Source organism: Tachypleus tridentatus, chromosome 1 (assembly GCF_004210375.1).
Source record: "Tachypleus tridentatus isolate NWPU-2018 chromosome 1, ASM421037v1, whole genome shotgun sequence".
NCBI classification, from domain to species: domain Eukaryota; kingdom Metazoa; phylum Arthropoda; class Merostomata; order Xiphosura; family Limulidae; genus Tachypleus; species Tachypleus tridentatus.
In genome coordinates, this window is record NC_134825.1 from 44,644,058 (window position 1) to 44,663,877 (window position 19,820).

General features: G+C 34.2%; 1 protein-coding gene across 3 annotated transcripts in view; it reads left to right on the forward strand.

Moving 5' to 3' along the window:
* LOC143247269 (DEP domain-containing protein 7-like) overlaps positions 1-19,820 on the forward strand; it is a 55,162-nt gene extending 35,342 nt beyond the window's left edge. For 2 of the 3 annotated variants that reach the window (XM_076495031.1, XM_076495040.1), the window contains 5 exons: positions 311-459; positions 649-1,106; positions 13,272-13,789; positions 14,033-14,195; positions 18,927-19,820. In XM_076495031.1, coding sequence (XP_076351146.1) covers positions 311-459; positions 649-1,106; positions 13,272-13,789; positions 14,033-14,195; positions 18,927-19,126 — 1,488 coding nt within the window. In that variant the 3' untranslated portion in view covers positions 19,127-19,820. Of the gene's footprint in view, positions 1-310; positions 460-648; positions 1,107-13,271; positions 13,790-14,032; positions 14,196-18,865 lie in introns of all 3 variants that reach the window. The other variant, XM_076495049.1, reaches the window with a different exon arrangement.

A 19,820-nucleotide genomic window follows, 5' to 3' on the forward strand; every position in this document is an offset into this window, starting at 1 on the left:
CATGTAGGACATTTATGTGTTTTGGTAATAACTTCTTGACAAAAGGATTTTAAATATCTTTTAGATATAACTTGTTTTAATCAGTTATTACATATTTTAAAATGTATGTTATATCGTATTTCATCACTAGTTGTTCATGTCAAATTTCACAAGGAAATTTTTTGTTTCAGTATTTTATCTCATATTTATTTCTATTTTAATTTAAATTTTGTACCTATCTGCAGTTAATTTTTAAAAACAAATACCATCTTATGTCACTAAAATCTTCAAGCAGTTAATAGTCATTCTAATTGCCTGTTATTTTATTCAGGTCTGTCAGGCATTAATGGATTCTCAGATATTTGAATCTCTGGTTGGTAAAGGACAATTTGAAGACTGCAGTACCAATTTCTACAGGTTTTTAGAGGTAGAATCATGGCAATTTAGCCCACTTCTTCATGGAGGAAATGAAAAGTCCAGGTACTTTAATCTTGTTTATTTGGTTATCCAAAAAAAGGCAGAACAATACTAAAAATGTGATTGTAGACTTTTATTAAATTACTTAATTTTTTTTTTTATAAGACAGCAAGTTAATATAATTAATATTTTATCTTTTTATTTTACCAGTGATGTAGACTTAAATAAAAATTCTAGCATGTGTAATTTCAGTTGTAACTTGTCAACCTCATCCAAGATAACTCCAACAAAGACTCAAGGAATGTCATTTAAGAGACGTGCTGCCTCACTGGACCCTGAATCTATGGTGAAATATTCGAAACCTTCCATGATGGAAGCTTCCAGACGATCTCCGTTGTCGTCTCTTCACAATAATTTCAGTGACAAGTCTTCTCAAGCTTCAAGCACCTCCCCTGCTTTGAGTCGAAGGCATAGCTTTACTTTTTCTCTAAAATCAGGGTTTAAAGACAAATGTACTGATAAGATAAGAGATTTTCTGCAGCCCCAACCAACAGCAAAGATAAAGAACAATTTTTTAACACGGAATAGCCTACGTGCTTCGTTAGCACGACTACGACCTCGCACGACAACCAGAGATCAATCTTCTATTGCACAACCTACTCTTCAGTGCACTAGTCAGAACTTAGCCTCACATAATCATCATTGGAAAGGTAAGTTTTTTTTCAGTGTTTGTAAAAGAAGAGTGTAAAGGATTTAAATATATGTAGTGTTTTTTATATTTAATTACATACAAGTAGACAAAATGTGTGTGAAATATTGCTATATTTAGGTGTAATATGTCATTTTGTATGTCCGTATCAAATTGAAACCAATTACAGTTTTCTGCCATTTTTTTTTAAGTTTTCATTTGAACATTCAATAATATTACATGTAACAAGTAATAACAATGTTACAGATCTATTTCGTATTGGTAACTTCTTTGTTAAGTAATACATGAAATTATGAAGTGTAACTATAATTACATAAGTAGTTTTTTTTGCTCTTTAATATTTTTTCATTTGTATTTCTGTAAACTGTTAACAGTAGTAAGTAATCTAACTTGATAACTCACTGAATCATTATCCTCTCTCTCTCTCTCCAATATCACTCTGAGCCACTGTCTTCATTAAGATCATCTTCACTGTTAAATTCTTCCTGTCTTGTCTGCCATCAGTTTTGCTAGTGCTTGATGTTGCCTTCGTCTAGGCTTCCATTTTGGAAGATGTGGAAACTGTACTGCACTGTAACCAGTTTATCCTTTTTGTTCATTGTGAGATATTTTTCCTGCTTTTTTTTATGTTACTGAACAACTTCCATTTGTATTAACAAACAGTGGTAGCAGGTGGAAAGCTTAACACTTTTGCACAGCAACTTTAGACAATTGCTGTACCTACAATCTTTTCCACCATTTTAAATGTCTGACTATTATAACTGACCTCAGAGCTTTTGCACTCCATAATTTCCATCTTAGTATTCATCCAAACTGCAAGATGAAGCTTGTAGATAAACATTAAGTTATCTTTCTGTTCTTATCCAAGGCTCATCTTCTTCAAACTCTTGACATTTGTGCTTTGTTACAAACTACAAGCTGCTAGTTGGGCAGAATAAAATCAACAAATTCCAGTGGCTTGAAAATATCAATAAAACTATTATTCAACTGTTGATAAGAATAATTTTTGCAAAATATCTTTGTAATTGTACCTCATCTTAAATATAAGGATCACTTTGGACAATGTATGTCACTGTCAAACAAGCCCAGCACTTCATGTACTTGTATACCCATAAAACTTTATCATCCAAAATGCTTTTGTAGTTGAAATAAAAATAAATGGCTGATATTTGGGTCACTAGTAAATGCTTCTTAGTGTTAACACCAATTCACACATTAGTAAATATATCTTAAGTGTCTACAGGGTAAAGAAAAGCAATTTTTTTCTTTTTCATCTTGAACTTGTTTGACAACTTTTTGTGGAATATGTTTCTCTTGGTCATTGTTTATTTTCTGTTTCTATATGTCTTTTCACAGTTCTGAGCTTACAAATGTTTAAGTATTGCCAACACAGTCATTGTATTATTTGCATGATCCAAAGCATGAACTTAATCTGGTCTTATAGTGTCTGTAGCATGACTATTTAATCATTATACTCACCACTGTAATTTGTTATTTCTGAAACAAAAACTTACTTCCTGATGCAGTTTAACAGTCATTCTCAGATCTTCCATACATTCTACCAATGAGATTTGTAAATCATTAGTCTTGTGAAAATGTCCACTTAATTTCAAGTAAACTTGTGTCACTGCATGATGATGTCACTATATAGTAAAAAGCCCTCCACCAATAGGAAGGCAACAGACTTCTTTATACACTAACTCCCTCTTGAATCTTCATTCTTCTCCTCAGCACTGTATTGGCAGTAAGTATTTCATTTATGTTCAACTTAATGACATTTGCTTCATTAATGAAACTTTAATTTTAATTTTCTTTATCCATGATGATTCTTAGGTTTATCATTTTCCTCTTTGCTTGTTGTTAGGATTTGTGCTATTTCTTTTCTGCATGATAAATAACTCTTCCTCCCACATGTTGCCATTTTTGTCAAGATTTGTTGACTCCCCTTCCCTTCCCTTTAACAATTCCCTGTCATTAATTTCTATCTGACCAGCTTGAGGATCAGGACCTCAACCTTCATTTTCACTTTCTAGTTTCTTATTTTCATCTATTTTGTCTTTTTCTCTCTTAGCACCACCTTTTATTTGTGGTGCTATTTGTGGTTTGCATAACTTCTGTGGTAGCCCTTGGTAGGACATGAGTAAGTCTATTAATTTACATTGCTAAAATCAGAGGTTTGATTCCTCTCAGTGGGCACAGCAGATAGCCTTAAGTGGCTTTGCTATAAAAAATACACATAGCTTTTGTGGTTGTTTATTCCCTTCTCTGTTAGACTGTTCCACTTCTCCATACTTTTTTCTACTGTTGTCAGGTTTCATTGCATTACATTTCTCTTAATTGCATTCCTTCTCTTTTCTTGTGTATGTATTATTTTTCTGGTTCTCTTTCTTTGCCCACATGTCTTCAGTGATGTTCTTTTCTCTCTGATGACCTAGTCTGATAATATACAACTTTTGTTCTCATTCTATTTTCAATTTTCCCTTTTCTCAGCCTTGCTCTTTTCTTCTTTTTCTTGTCTATATCAGGATCCTTCTATTCTGGATTCCAGGACATCCTCTTTTTCTTGTCATACCTCTACCAATAGTCTCAGTCATCATTTTCCTTGTCGGAGGCTATTACATACATATGATACTGTGAGTACCTTTCTCTCTCCTCCTGCTGTTGATATAACTTTTTGCTGACATTTGTTTCCCATTTCTTCACCTTAGCTTCTTTTCTCCCTCCTTTCTTTTGCCTTTCTTCAAATTTCAGTTTCTCTTCCTTTTGGTCCCTTTATAGTCTTCACCTAGTCTGTGATCAGACTCCTTCCTACACATCTCTCTTGAACTATCCTTTTTTGTCTTCCCATTCTTTTTTTTTCTCCTCAGAGTCAGCCACTTGTATTGTTCATTGTTATCATGTGGCCCTTCACTTGCTTATTTTCCACCCATGGCTGGCATTGCTTTTCTTGACTGTTTATATTTGTTAACCCATTCTGGGATATTTTCTCTACTTCCATCCTTTATGATAGCTACTATGTTGGGAGTGAGGTCTTGTTTTGGGATCCTTTCTTACACCCACTCATTGTTGGTTACTTTTAGACATTATCTTTTTTCCTTTCATCCTAATTGAGATTAGCCTACCTTCTTTGCCTCTGAACTCTGGCTTATCTAGTCACCTGGCTTTGCACTTTTGTTCTCTCCTTGCATAGGAGGCTCTTTCCTTTTTGGGAACTCAGGCTTCTCAAGAACTCGTATATCCCCTACAGTGGACCTTACAGTACCTGAGGTTTATTTCTTAGGGTCCTTTGTCTTCTTTATGAGCTTTTATAGGAATTTTCATAAGGACTGGGTTGTGTCTGTTTAAATTTCTACATCTCCTTACCATCTTTCAAAACAGATCTTTCTTTTCTTCAGTGCTTCTTTCTCAGCTTGGGATATGTTTTAATAGACGAAAGTCTTTTAACATAATACATTGGTCTAGTGTCCACTATCAATCAACATGCTCAACCATCTTTCTTTTTGTTGGGCATTTTCTGATTGCTGCTGCTACTGGAAATTCTCTTGGTCACGCTCCACTCAATCTTCTCCACGGCCTTTCCTGGCTCCTGTTTCAGGCCCTTTTTGTTTTGGTGCATTAACTATTTACTTTTGTGCCCATTTACAGCATTTGCTGAGAGTTTTCTTCTTATTGACAAGTGCCTGACTTAGCCAGTTTTTATTCTGTCAACAAAGAAGCTTCTTCATTTCCAGTTCTTAAGTGAGGTTTCCTTTTGATAAGACATGTCCCTCTTCAACATTTTACCACATTTCTCTACCCTTCTCTAATAGTCCTATTCCTTTGGCAATGGCTGTTACTTTTCTCAACCAGGACTAGTCTTACCTATTTCTTTATACCTACTCTCTTATTTGTTTCAGTCTTCTGGACTGAAGATTTACACTCTACTATGCATCTTGTGCCATCTTATTGATACCTCTCTGACTATCATGTTTTTTATGTTTGTTAATTGAAATTCTGCTCTTGCTCCCACATAATTTACTTATTTTCTTGGTTTGCACCCTCTCACTTCCCTTTTTCACTGAGGTTTATTCTCCCTCCACCTTCATGCATGAAACTTGCCTGGTCTGTCTCCCATTGAACCAGTCTTTCAAATACTGTGGCATTATTTTTCTCATTTTTTTCTCATTCTCTTGTATTTGTCTGTCAACACTAGCAGCAGGTCTTTTGTCATTCATATTCCACGACCCATTCCAGGTGATAATTTATTCACTGCCTTTCTCACCAGCCTGTTTATTGAAGGATTCTTGGTCCTTATTAGTCATCAGATGGTCATATCCATGGCTTTTCTCCTTTCCCAGAATAAAGACATGTTTCTTACTCTGTCCTCTTCATTGTGTTCCACACCTTTGCTTTTCTCTGTCCTGCTCCCTTGCCTGGCCCCTCAAGATGAATTCTTATACATGGTAAAGAGACATCCTAGAGAAGGTTCTGTACTTTCAGTTTATCTTCTCTGGGACCTAAATATCCACCCACATGTTTGCTATGCATGGTGACCTGTGAAGGGGAAGAGAGAATCCTGGTGGTTGAGAGCTCCAACCCTAACACACCACATTGGCCTTGAATTCCTGTAGACAGCCATGGGTTTGCTCACCAGACTTGGTCAGTTGGTCTACATGGGCTAGTGTCTATTGAGTACCTGTGTTTGACATTCTCAACAGGTGTTGAGGACACTGTGTCTGATGCTGGTGTTCAGATATAGTGCTCACAAAACAGTGTCATTGTTTGGCATTATAGTGTGTCCCCTTGTAGGGCTTCATGGTGGGTGGAGTTAGTGGGTATTAAAATGTATTGCCTTTATTATGTATGCCCCAATTCATGAAAAAATAAAGAGAAATGAAAAAATTGAAAAACATCATCAGAAAATGACCATGCATGAATGACTGTTGTATAGTCACCATTACAGTAGGATTCTGTGCCTCGATTTCTAATTATGCATTCCTTATCTGAGAAATCCTTGGGGCAGATGTCTCCCTTTTTTATTCAAGAGGGATTAGAGGGGCTTGCTGGGTCCCCTAGTCAGTAAGGAAGTTATTTCAGAATATCTGAACTGTAAAGTACAGCCATACATTCCCAACCCTCTCAGATGTTTTCAGTGTCAGTGGTTCAGTCACTTGAAGGCATCACATCCTGGTTCTTTAACATGTGCTTGTGGTAGTGGTAAAGACCACAATGCCTAAGAGTGCAACCTGGAACCACACTTTATTAACTGTAATGGTTCATACCCCTCTTACTCTATTTCTTGCCCAAAGTAGGTGGAGAAAGAGATGCAACACTTGAAGATTCGCAATATCATCTGTCCATAGGTTCAGAAGTTATTGTCCCTCACTCCATTTCAGACATATGTTGCTGCAATCTGTTTAACTGCCACAGTGAGTATGTAGAAAGATCTCTCCATGCCTCCAGCAGAGTTGTTTGCAAAACACATGAAGAATATTTTGCCATACATGGTTAAAAGAGTTTATGAACCTATATCTTCTTCCATCTCTCTTCTTGCCACTTTTTCCAGTGACTGCCTGGTTTCACCTCCTTTAGCTTCAGGGTTCAAGTGTTTTCTAAGGTTTATCCTTTCATGCAGGCATAGGATGCAAAATGATTATTTGTTCATGCCTTCAGTCACTGTAATCTTTGTCCATAGACAGAGACCTGCCTACTGGGCATGATAAGTGGATAATAAAGTAAAAAAAATTGTTGCAAACAGAAAGGCTCCCTGCCCCATTTTTCTCCATACAAATAAAAATGGCTACATTGATTCAGTGGAACTGTCAGAGTTTTTGTTCAAATATAGATGACATTAAGGATTTGATTTATTCTTACCATCCTGTGTGTCCCTCCTTATAGGAAATGCTTCTGAAACCTGCCAATACAGTCAACCGTTAACAGTTTTCTTTGTACAGAAATAACAAGTTAGGTGATGGACGAGTGCATGGAGGGTGGCACTGCAGTTTGATTAGCATGTGCTTGCTCTGTATTTGCCACTTGATATACCTTTGGAGGCCATAGCCATTTATGCTTCCTTGGGTTGTACCATCACTATTTGTTTTCTCTACCTGACTCGAGAAGAGACCTATGATCAGATAGACCTTGATACCCTCACTGAGCAGTTACCATCTACTTTTTTAATCCTGGAGGATTTTAATGGACATAATCCCTTCTTGGATGATGCTGAAATTGATGGGAAAGATTGTTCAATAGAGTGTAGACTCATGGATCACAACTTTTCTTTCTTCAGTAGTGGTTCTTATACTTATTTTCATGCACATAGTCAGTCTGTTACTGCTATTAATCTCTATTTTATCCCATTCACTTTTCTCTTACTTGTCTTGGAGGGTTGACAGTAACCTATGCAGCAGTGATCATTTTCCTGTCATTTTGAGAGAGACTGGCCTTGGTTGATGCCACCCGACCTGTGTAGATCTCTTTCACTGTTCTCTTGGAACTGGACCCTGCTGTCGTCTGTAAGCCATTGATAGAAGAGTGCATGGCAGCAGTGACTAACTTTATTGTCCAGGGAGCTGCTCAGTATATTCCTGAAACCTCTACATGTTTTCCACAGTATAATTGTCTGTGGTGGAATCCTGCCTGTCACATGGCATGGAAGGCTCAAAGACGGCTCTGGGATATCTTCTGTAGATATCCCACACTTTTAAACTGCACTGCATTTCAGCAAGCCTGTATGCATGCTCAGCAAGTCAGACATCAAAGCCAGAAGGAATTTTGGGTTAAATACACCTCTAGTTACCTCTTTCTTTCTTTGTGAACCTGACGATGACCGAAGAAGGTTGAAACGTTGTTTGCTCTTCTATGTAAAATATTTTCTCAACCCAAATGAGCCGATTTTACATATATATTTCTCTCTACAATTGGGTTTTCTCGACATCACTGAAGAATTGAAAGGTTAATAGACAATATACTTCTTGCCCCCCCCTTTTGATCTTGCTTTCTGATGGCCAGGAAGATTCTCATGACCAGAGCATCACCAGTACTCTCAGCAAAAGCTTTTTTCATGCATCTAGCACTTCTGCTTCATTCCCCACCGTCAAGACATGCAGAATGATCACCTTTTTTTTTTTCAAACTAATTGTCTTTATTACTATAATAGCCCCTTTATGCTGGTGGAACTCAAGTTTACTCTTCATCAATCTGGCAGTACATCAGTTGGACTTGATCATATTCACTGTGAAATTCTGCACCATCTCTATCCTGCCTCTCTTGCTATTCTTCTTCTTGTTCTTAACTGAATCTGGCAGTAGAATGTTTCTCCTAATGCTTGGCATCATGCTATTGTCTTCACTTTTACGTAGCCTGGGAAGGAACACAAAATTTTTACACACTACCATCCAGTTCCTTTGATGAGCTGTCTCTCTAAGATCTTAGAGAATTCCTGGTTCCTTGAATTAAACAACCTCTTCTCACCCACCAGTGTGGATTTTGACAACAGTGCTTCATCTTGGACCACCTGATTTGGCTTGAAATGTCAATCAGAGAATCCTTTCTCAAGTGACAACATCTTGTTTTTGTATTTTTTTACCTTGAGAAAGCTTATGATACAATGTGGAGGTATGGCATCTTGCAAGACCTTCACTTGTATGAGTTGCATAGCCATTTACTCATTTTTATAAAACACTTTATAATGAACCAAGTACGTGTAGGTGTGGCACCTTTTTGTTTTTTCCCACAGGAATTTGGAGTCAGTCAGTGCTGTGTGTTGAGTGTTACTCTTTTCATTACAAAGACTTATGCCATCAGTAAACAGAACCCCTTCAATTGCAAACGGTCTCTATATCAACGATTTCCATATTTCTTGTCAGTCATCAAATATGAGGTTTATTGGAAACTAGCTACAGACTACCCTCAGTCACTTACTGAAGTGGACCACAGCAAACAGCATTTACCTTTTCATGCTCCAAAACTGTATTCTTGGACTTTGTTGCCAACAGGGTATTCACCCCAATCCCGAGCTCTGTCTGGGAAACGTTGTGCTTCCTATGGTCCCTGAGGCAAAATTCTTAGGGCTTATCATTTACCATAAGCTGACCTTTATTCCTCACATCAAGCAGCTACATGTCAAGTGTACAAGGGCACTGAACATCCTCCACTTCTTGGAGAGCAGATCAATGTTCTATGCCAAACACCTATTGTGCCCTTATTTGAATAATACTGGACTATGGGTATCTGGTCTGTAGCTCTGCCAGGACCTTGGCCTTAAAGATGTTGGAACCTGTCAGTCCACAGTTTGTATGCTGAGTCTCTTGAACCTTCTCTATACCTTCCCCATTTGCAACTGTCTTTAGTGTACACTTGAAAACTTCAATCCTTACTACAGCATACCACCTGAGATTGGGTTTTCCTTCCTCAGTGCCCCATGCTTTTTCAGAATAGGTGGCTTGTCATTGCTCCTTTTTACCTTTGTATTCAGGTCAGTTGGATGAATTGGGTCTTTCCTTTGATATCATTGCTATATCCACTGTTCAACCCATCCCACCTTGACTTGTTACCATCCCCAAATGTGACCTTTCTTTGAGTCATCTGAAGAAAGTGGACACTCCTGGTTGGAAGCACCACCTTCTATTTGCCAAACATCTTTCAAACCCTCCTTCCATTCCCATTTATACGAATGGTTCAAAATCAGGTGACTCTGTGGGCTATGCCATGATTTGTTGTGATTTGGTGGTTGCACACAGAATCCCCTCTACGGTTTCTGTGTTCACTGCTGAATTGTACATCATTTCTCTTGCCCTAGATTACACAGAAGCTATGCAGTACATGAGCTCTTTGTCATCTACTTCTATCCAGTTTTTCTGGATAGCAGACCATATTGGTATTCACAGGAATGAGATCGCTGACGTATAACAGCTTAGTATATCGACTCTTTTAGCTTTATACTGGCTCTGGAATCACTACACATTAGTTCTAACCCTATTCTCATCAATATTGAAAACTGGTTTGGCCATTAGTCTCTATCATCTACTTTTGGATACCAGATTACATTGGTATTCACAGAAACAAGCTCACTGACATCACACCTAAGTCTGTCTGCTCTGGTACAATCACTGCCGTGCCTGTCCCATACATTGATTCAACCTGATGTTGGACAGTGCCATTGGCAATGGTAACACTGCCCTCCTTAGTTGTCTTTTTAAATTTTTAGGGCCATTTGCCTTTTTAATTCTATTTAAGATTTTAATTAGAAAATTGGACTATATTTCATTTTAACATGATTCCTTTTTACATATTTTAATGATTTTACTTTTTTACCTTTTTTTACCAGTTGTTGGGCCCAGATAGCCAGTTGCTTTGCACCAATAAATGCTTAACAACCAAACTTCTTCATTTCTAGGAGAGGTCCATTGATTCATTTATTGGCATGTTCATATCAGGTTGTTGATGTTCACACACTGTTTGTCACCATTTTCATTGTCTTCCCCCTCTTTGTGGGACATTGAACAAGCTTTTTCAGAATGGTATGTGGACTTTCTTCACACACCCCTCTTTATACTTTTTGACTGTTTCATTTTCTGACAGGTTTCAGCTTCCACAGATTGCCATTTTTCCGTTGTCTCATCTTCCTTGATTAGAATAAGCACCATTTCCCTTTCACGACCATTCAGTAGTGCTTTCATGCAAAACGTCAGCACTAGAGCAATTTTGGCCCACTTCTCTGGCTTGTATTTGCTGGCTTTTAAAAATAGGGTTTTATGGTCACCCTTTTCATTGTCTTGAATAAAAGACCTTTTCATACTGATGGGGATCTAGGCACATGGGTCTCCTTTACATGTACCCCTTTTTTCCTCATCGAGTGGAGTATGGAAGAACTTGCTGCTGGGGTGTTGGAATATGGAGAATCTTTACTGATTTGAACCAAATCAGTATGGCTAGAGTAAGATCAAAATTGTAGTGCAGATCACCCCACATGTATATTTGTGATACTTCACACATCACTAACTACATATGGTTGAGAAGGTGAGCATGAACTTATCTCAAGTGCCCTTCTGTCATAGCTGATTCTAACTTGTGAAGTCTGATGGTAGAGAAGGTTAACTTAAGTTTTGGTCTGAACAAGTCTTAACCTCACTACATGTATTGGCTTTCCATGTATTGTGTGTGGGTATTTGAATGGTCATTTACCAATTCTTACCTGTACAGATGAGGTGTATATCCTGAATGAGACAAGATGTGGTCTCTCATGGGTGTGCCTGTGTAAAGCCCTTGCCATCAGATGTCATATCCTATTTTCATACTTCAAATGCTTTCTAAAGAAAATCTAAGTAATATTTGCACCATCTCGGTGTGAGATTCTAACTAAACTGCATGAGGAGGGAAGTATTCATTTCAGAAACTAACACTTTTCTGACCTTAAAATCTATTTCCAATAGATATTCACCTTCCCACACATTCCTACCCATCCTCCCCACATCTGGTGCACATTTTCTCACTTTCCTCCTCAAAGAATAAAGACTTGTAAGTGCAAATGCATAAGGGAAGTGCATGGAAGGTGTGTTACCCTCATATTGGTAAAGGGCTTGTGCTGTATCATGACATAATCATGCAGTAATGCAGTTGCATGTGAAATTAAGTGGGAATTTTCACAAAGCCAGTGGCATGCAATTCCCTTTGGAAGAATGCACAGAAGAGGTGAAGATGAGGAAAGTAACTAAATTTGGTGTGGAGATGAGTTTCTAACATACATTTTTCAGTTAAGGAAAATAATCTAATTTCAAGGATAAATATAACACAGTCACCTAATCCCTACATTAGTTAAAGATATGAGGACCTGGTTCTTTAAGGACAAACATAATGATTTATGACAAGTTAAATCAAAAGTAAACTGTATATATTGGAGAAAACAGAAGAATAGCTGATTATATAAGTGGAAGTTTATTGCACTGTGATATGTTAAATTGAAAAATACAATTGACTATTTAAAATATGAAGTAAAGATCACTCATACAATTAACATTTTAATCACAGGAAACTGGAATTCTTTTCTTCTTGAAACAACCATAGTGCAATTTCTCATATATAAAAATAAAGTAGAGAATACATTACAAGTATTCAGTGAAGTAGTAGGCAGCTTCTATGTTCAGACCCTTGAACTAAATTTAGATCTTAGCAGTGATATTACTAAGGGTGTTTCAAATCAGAGCTTAGAAAACTTAAACAATTTTGTGTTATATATATATTTACACTAAAGAAGAGAAAGAGATATTTCAATAACAAAAATTCAATTTCTGATTCATTAGCACTGAAAAACTGGTCTTAGAAATTGTAAACAGTAAATCGATGAAACCTTTATTTGCACATCAGTCATCTGACACGAATTTCAGTAAATCTGTTTTACATGTTTCTTTTCAACAAGATCTTGCACCTGTTTGAACTTGTCTAAGAGGGAACTTGAAAAAGACAGAATCAAGAAACAAATATAAAAGATCTTCATTTGTAAACCCTTCCTTTGAAAAGTTCTCCTTAAAGAAATTAAGTGGTATTCATGTTTAATAATTTTTTTTTGTTAATTTCATTTTATTCCTGGGATGACAATACATAACAGAATTTCACATTGTATCTAGCAGTAGTAATGTGGTGAGTGGCTGTGTTTAGATGGACAGAACCATTAAAGTCATGTAGTTGTGTTATCAAAACTGTTTTAAAGGATTGGATACAAAAAAGACATTATTCTATTTTATTTTCACTTCAAATTCCTAAAATTTGAAAAAAAAAGTCTTAAATTTGTATTTCATTTAGTGATAAATTGATTTGTGGAGTTATTTTTAACACTTAGTATTTTACTAGACTCTATATATGGCTGCTTTGCAACTCTGCAAAGTATGTTAACATATAAGTACATTTTCATTAACTTTAACAAAATCTTACAGATTTTAACTAGTAGTCAGAATTTTAAAGATATTTTCTGTAGCTCTAACATAGCATTTTTTTTTCTTTAAAGAAATTCTAATGCTTACTATCTCTATGAATTGGTAAGCATAGAACACAACCAAATGCTTAGTTTTTTGGCCAAGAATTGCAGTTCAAAGTTTAATCTAGCTTTTGTGTATATATATGATCTTAGATGTTATTTTATGATTAAACCAGTGCATTAATATTTTGAAACTCATTTCAATATTTCTTTTAGTTCAGGATCATGTAAGAGAAGCAGCCTTAAGCTATCTATTATCTTTGATTGATGTTCCAATATTAGAGCCGATATTGATGACATGTTATGACCTCCCAAAAGTCTGTTTAAAAACTGAATCTCCCATCTCGGAAAACCACAGGGTGAACTTTGCTATTAAGCCCACTATGCGACAAGACTTAAAATGGATTCCTTGGGTGAGAGAAGCAACAGCCTGTACTTATGGACCTCCTTCTGGTATTGATAAATTGTGGTCAGCTCAGGCATGCAAGCAGCATTGTTATCAAACAGTAGTAGAATACTATCAAACCTTACCATCTGTCATTCTTCCTGATTCATACATAGACATATACATAGCCATTATCCATCTTCTCAGAGAAAATAAACTTCATCGAGCACAAACAGTATTACAGCTTCTTATGATAGTTCTACCATGGCAGCGTCGTCTTCAACTGCACAAGTTACTTAAGTTTCTCAAGTTGGTTTCTTGTGACATATTTGTTTCTGTTGATAAAGAGGTGAGTATATGTTCTATTATTACTTTTATCAAAAATGTTTATTGTTTCACCATTTATTTACAAAAGTTTTAATAATTATTCATAAGTTCATGAATTTTATAAGAATATTTATGTGGAATGACATTTGTTTGTTATTTAATGTGAACATTATGATGGCTCATTTGTAAAAAAATATTAGGACTATAATGTGATTTTGCTTGACTGAGATTTTTCTTTTAAGTTCCTAATCTTAATTTTTATCAGGTATCTAATCATAAGGCCATCATTCGAGACTTCTCGGGTTCTGTGCTGTCACACGCTCTGATTCCTCAGAATCACAGTGACATCTTCCTGGATTTTTGTATCTCTAAGACACCACTGATATTCTCTGTGTCTCATCTGTTAAACTCTCAATCCATAATTAGAGGTAGGTACAAATATTTTTTTAATTTTGGTTAATTTTTCTCAAGTTCAATTAATACTGAAGAGTGAAACTGTTATAGAGCAGAGGCAGATATACAGTAGATGGTGCATATTGAAAAAAACTAATAAGCTGAGGATAGATTAACAAAAGATTAATAGAAATAGTTGATTAAGATGAACACTAGATCTGTGATAACAAAACTACATATCACTAAAAAAAGGTGTTAAAAATAATTGTGATCCTCTTAATTATTAGATAGAAAGATGTCCATAAGTGGATAATTTATAGTATTGGTGCTAATCCTAGAAAGCTATAGAATTCTCAGCTTTTATTTTCCAGTCTTTGAAAGACATAGACTTTGAAGGAGAGTTATTGTCTAAATTATTTGTGATGCATAACAGAAGTTCACAGACATTTATTTTAAAGTCTGACAGTTTCCACTCCTTAAATGTTTTTTTGAAAGTTTTGTTAACTTGAGGGGTTTTTTGTTTTATTGCATGATTCGAATTGTACTTTTAAGCTTATTTGCAAAAACTTCTAAAATCTGGTTGTTAAAATATTGAGCCCAGGTACGGGTAACCAAAATATAATTATTATACCACTGTATTGCTATTTAAGTATAAGGTCTCTTCTTTACATTCATAAAGTGGAATTAAAAATTAAATATTATGTTAAGAATACCCATTAACATTTCATTTAAATAATTAATAAAGGAGCAAATATTTAAATTCAAGTTGCAACCTTTGTTTGTTTATTTTGTAATCTGACCTTAACATTTATAAAGAAAGATTTCTGACTGAATTTATTCCTATATAATATTCCTTATTTTTAAATTTTGAATAAATGTCTGTCTCAAACTTTGCAGTAAAATTTATTTCCCTGGGCATGAAATACAGCTGCCTGCTGAAGTTAGGTGGTTGTTCACTATTTGGTATTCACTAATGAGGTGCTCTAGTTAGAGTTTGTCAGATTAAAAAAATATACTGATTGAAATATGTTTCTAAGATAGATTATTATTTTTATCATCCATATTTATGCTTCTTAAATAAAACTAAAAAAAATTATACATATATTTTTTGTGTATTACTTTGCAAGTTTTCAGCTGTCTAAATCAATTCTATGGTCAGCATATCATATAATCTGAAATACATTATTTAAATAATATAAAAATAGTCACTGAATATGACTGATCTGTTCCTTATTCTTGGTATATTATACAACATATGTTCACTGTTGACTGATCATTTTTATCACGATTGTAGCCAAGTGCATTATATACTTCTTATGACAGTTTATTCAAAATGTTAACAGACAAGTTTTGCATTTTATCACTTTGAGTTCTAGAATTTCTATGTCTGAAAAACCTGTAATATCCTTGTTTACCATCATACAAATGTAGAACAAAACAAACTTGTATTAATACACGTGTTCCAGTCGTACACGTTTTCTGACAACATATTACACATATTGTGCAAGAAGTTACAAAATGATTTGGAGAATGCTTTGATGAATGAAGGAATTTCGTTCGTGCAAGCATGATTGTAATGAAACTGGAATCAGATAAAATCCATTTTTATTACATGGTAAATGGGAAAGAAAAATATTATAACTGGACAGGAATTAGCCTTTGATTACCTGAAACAGCTCAGTTTCTTAATTTTGCAGTTTTATATTTTAATTCACTTTGTATTGCATGCAAATATAAAGTTCCAGAAAATTCCAAGTAGCAAACACTCTGATTTCCATTATGAAAAATCCAGTCACTGATAACAAGTGCAAAGTATGAGACTTGTTTCTGTGCGACAAGTCATATACTACAGTAACAAAGATGTGTTTATTACATACTGTTTGCATGAGCACAAACAGTGCAATAGACCAATCAATAATCATGATGGTATAATGCTCACTTTTTCACCGTGTGTGCTTTTGCCTCCATATAAAAGTAATGAACATGCCACAAGTTCTTAAGTAATATTCTTTAAAGTAGATAAATATTTTTATCCATAAATAAATTATAGATATATAACTTATGGGATATTCACAATTATAACCAAAAGTATTTAATACATTCTGTAGTAAATTGAATCTAATCAAAAACATCTTAGGTGCAAGAAAAGGGTGTAGCTAAAAAAGTATTGAGCATGCAACTTAAAAGGATTAAAATCAAAATTGGCAGCCAAACAGATATTTACACTTATAACACTGACAACTATTTGACAGTAAATATTTTATTCATTAGTTAGCCAGGCCACATTTTGTTCAGTTTGGAGTATGGTGGTGAGTAAAACAAAATACATGGTTTAGCTAACTAATGAATGAATGAATGAAAACTTGCTGCAGAGTTCTCATCAGTGCTATAAGTGTAGCTACCAGTTTGACTGCCAATTTTGATTTCATTCCTTTAAGCTGTACACTCAATCCTTTTTTCTGGCTACATTTTGTTTTTTCAGATTTTTTTTATTAGATATGATTTTATGTCAATTACCCACCAACAAATTATGGCAGGTAAGAAAGTGACAGTGATATTGAACACCAGCTTTAGGATCACAACCCTATTATTCAGAACTCACCTATACCTTACAGAGCAATAAGATTCTTTAAAATATATAATTGTAGAGTTTTCTCCCCTGAGACACTTTTAATAACTTCCTTTATAGTAATACCAAGGAAGTAGATTAACAGTTTCTTATCCACATGCACTTGATACAGCTATATCAAGCATCGTTATTTATGCTAATTGCTTAAGCTAATGTCATGTGACACTAAACACACTTTAATTAAGAGAATGTTATACATTTTAGCAAATTTGTGCTTAAAGGTTGGAAATGAATAATAACCATTCTCCCTTTGATTCTTTTGAAAACTTGAGCAGGTAACCACTAATCTAGTTTGTTTGGCTGGTACCTGTGTATCTGCATACATTTTCAACTTTTGCTGTTCTAAATTAGCCACCATTAATTTGAATAACAAAACTAAAAACTGTCTACTCTTACTCTAAGGTGAAACTGTAGTAAAAGTTTTGGATAATAAGTCATGTGGCTTTTTACATAGGTGTGTGCAAACATTTTGGTCAAAATTTTCTGGTTTTTGTTCAATAACTTTGCACATGTGAATTATATTTTGATTACATTTACACCTAATTGTAATTTGTGAAGATCTATTATTTTACCAAAAATTGAAAGAAAAAACAAATCCATAAATGTTAACTATTTTTTCTATCAAATAGTTTTCATACTTTTAGTGCAAAGAAAAACAAAACAGAACAATTTCAATCAGAATTGGAGGTTTTATATCTTGTGTGTTTCTTAATGGATCGCCTTGAAATTTGGTATGTAAAGTAAGGATTTATCAGAATACATACATTTAAAACATGCGATAGTTTGGATTACCGAAGTTTAAGCTACAGAAAGTGGAAAATTACAAAATTATCATTCTTATTAAAAACAAAGTGGGACCTGCAAGTTGTTTTGGCCACACTATTGTTTGTTTTGTTATATTTTTGGATACATGTTTTTTAAATTTATAAAATCTGTGAAAGTTCAGTTAAATTTTACTGAAATTCTGCTGAGGACTTGTTGAGTATCCATTAATAATATACTTAAGTTAGAATTACTTTATTATAGTACATTGAACAATGTCCCACTAGGATAGATTTCGATGGAAACTGTACCTGGCTTTCTAGTTGTTAACTTGTTGTTGTTTTTTGTTGTTGTTGTTGTTGTTTTTGTAATAATTTGAGTTTAAAGTTATCAAGGAAATTTAGTAGATTTAAATGAATATTTCTTTCTTACGAATTTTGGCTCAATGGTCTGATGATTTACTATACTAGAAATTGGGTTTCAATACTTGTAGGGGACACAGCACAGATAGCCTGTTATGTAGCTTTTTTTTTTTAACAACAAACAAACTTATGAATTGAGTGAGAATATCTTGATATTCCTGCAGTTCTGAATTGTGGTTCAATACTTAAACATTTTTAGGAAATATTCTTTAGACATATAACCAGTTCCATAAAAATTAATTTTTCCCTTCTATTGTATCCAGCTATGTATCATTTTATTTCATTTGGGAAATACATATAATAATTTTGAACTCTGCTTCACTGTGTAGTAAGCTGTCAACTTTTCATACAATGTAAACCAGCTTAACAGGCTGGTATATAGTCATTATATTATAAACACAGTGTTTGACTAGATCACTTTTTATTCATTCAGAATTTTTATCACACAACAGCAGAGATTTTTAAGATAATTTTCATGTAAAGTCTTTAATAAGAATAAGTAATACTAAATAAAAGTCTCTAGCAAACACATCTAATTAATACAAGCTAAGTGTAGGAATGGGGAAAATGGCTATGTAATTAAATATTTTCAATGCTTACAGTAACTTAGTTAACAAATGGTGTTGCATTAGATTATTATCCCTCAAGCTTATTATACCTTTCAAACCTTATCTGACTTGTGTAATTACTCTTGATATAACAAATTGTATCTTTAAATCATGCTATTAAATTTTTGATAAACCTGAATAAATAATTCAAATATTAAAGTTGCTTGATTATTTGATAAAATAGTAATTTGACTTCCTGGTTCAATATTCATTAAGTGAATTTTTAACTATCTTGCATATATTTATTTCTAACATCTAAACATTAAAGTTTGTTTTTTTTCTAGATACTCTAGGCCAAATTATCTTTTAAAAATAAAGATAAACTGTTATTCTGTGGTCTCTCAGGTCCAGTTTTCTGTGAGCAAGTCTCAGAGGAAGTATTCAAGGAGCATCATAATATTATAACCATTCAGGCTTTGCAACAACTGCTGTCAACAATCCAAAACAGCAGTCAGATTTCAGAGAAAGAGAAGAAGGCCTGGCTTAAGAAGTTTCAGAAGGTTCACCCTCAAGAATATAATTTTTGGCTTCTTCAAAGCTCATGATTCAATTTCCTGAAAATGTTACCCCATTAACATTTTTTTTAAAGGAAGTCAAACATATCCAGCATTCATGTAAAACATTGAGTTATGGAACACGACTCAGACAACAAATATGAGGTTAAACTTAGTTTGAAAGAATATGCTATAATAGAACATTTAATTATACAGTGTATTGAGTAAACTAACACTGACAGTGATATAACATGCTTTTTCCTACTAAAGAAAATAGTTTGTATGTCCAGTATTTTTTAATCATTGCTTTCACTTTTAAAACTTTTTTGGTCTGTTGTGATCTTGAATATACTTTCAGAGGTGTCATACAGTTGTATATCTTTCATGATTGTGATTTTATCATCTTAGTGTTGAATATTTTTGACAATGTATAAACTAAAATGAATGCACAGTTTATGACTATGCAAAAAATAAAAGTTGTATATATACATAAGTAGGATAAGGCCAGTATATTTATGATTCTTAAACTTCTTTTTTGAAGTAAAACTTACAGTAACATGTACAAGGTTGTGATTTCAAAATGCTTGCTTACTATTATGTGATATGTTGGGGTTATTGGTCCAAAAATTGTGACAATTTTTTTAATGTAGATATATATATTGTGTGTATTGTCTGTGTGTGTATTTGTAAATATTTTTGCTTTTATATGACAAATTTAATACAATTAAATGTATTTTAATAAAAC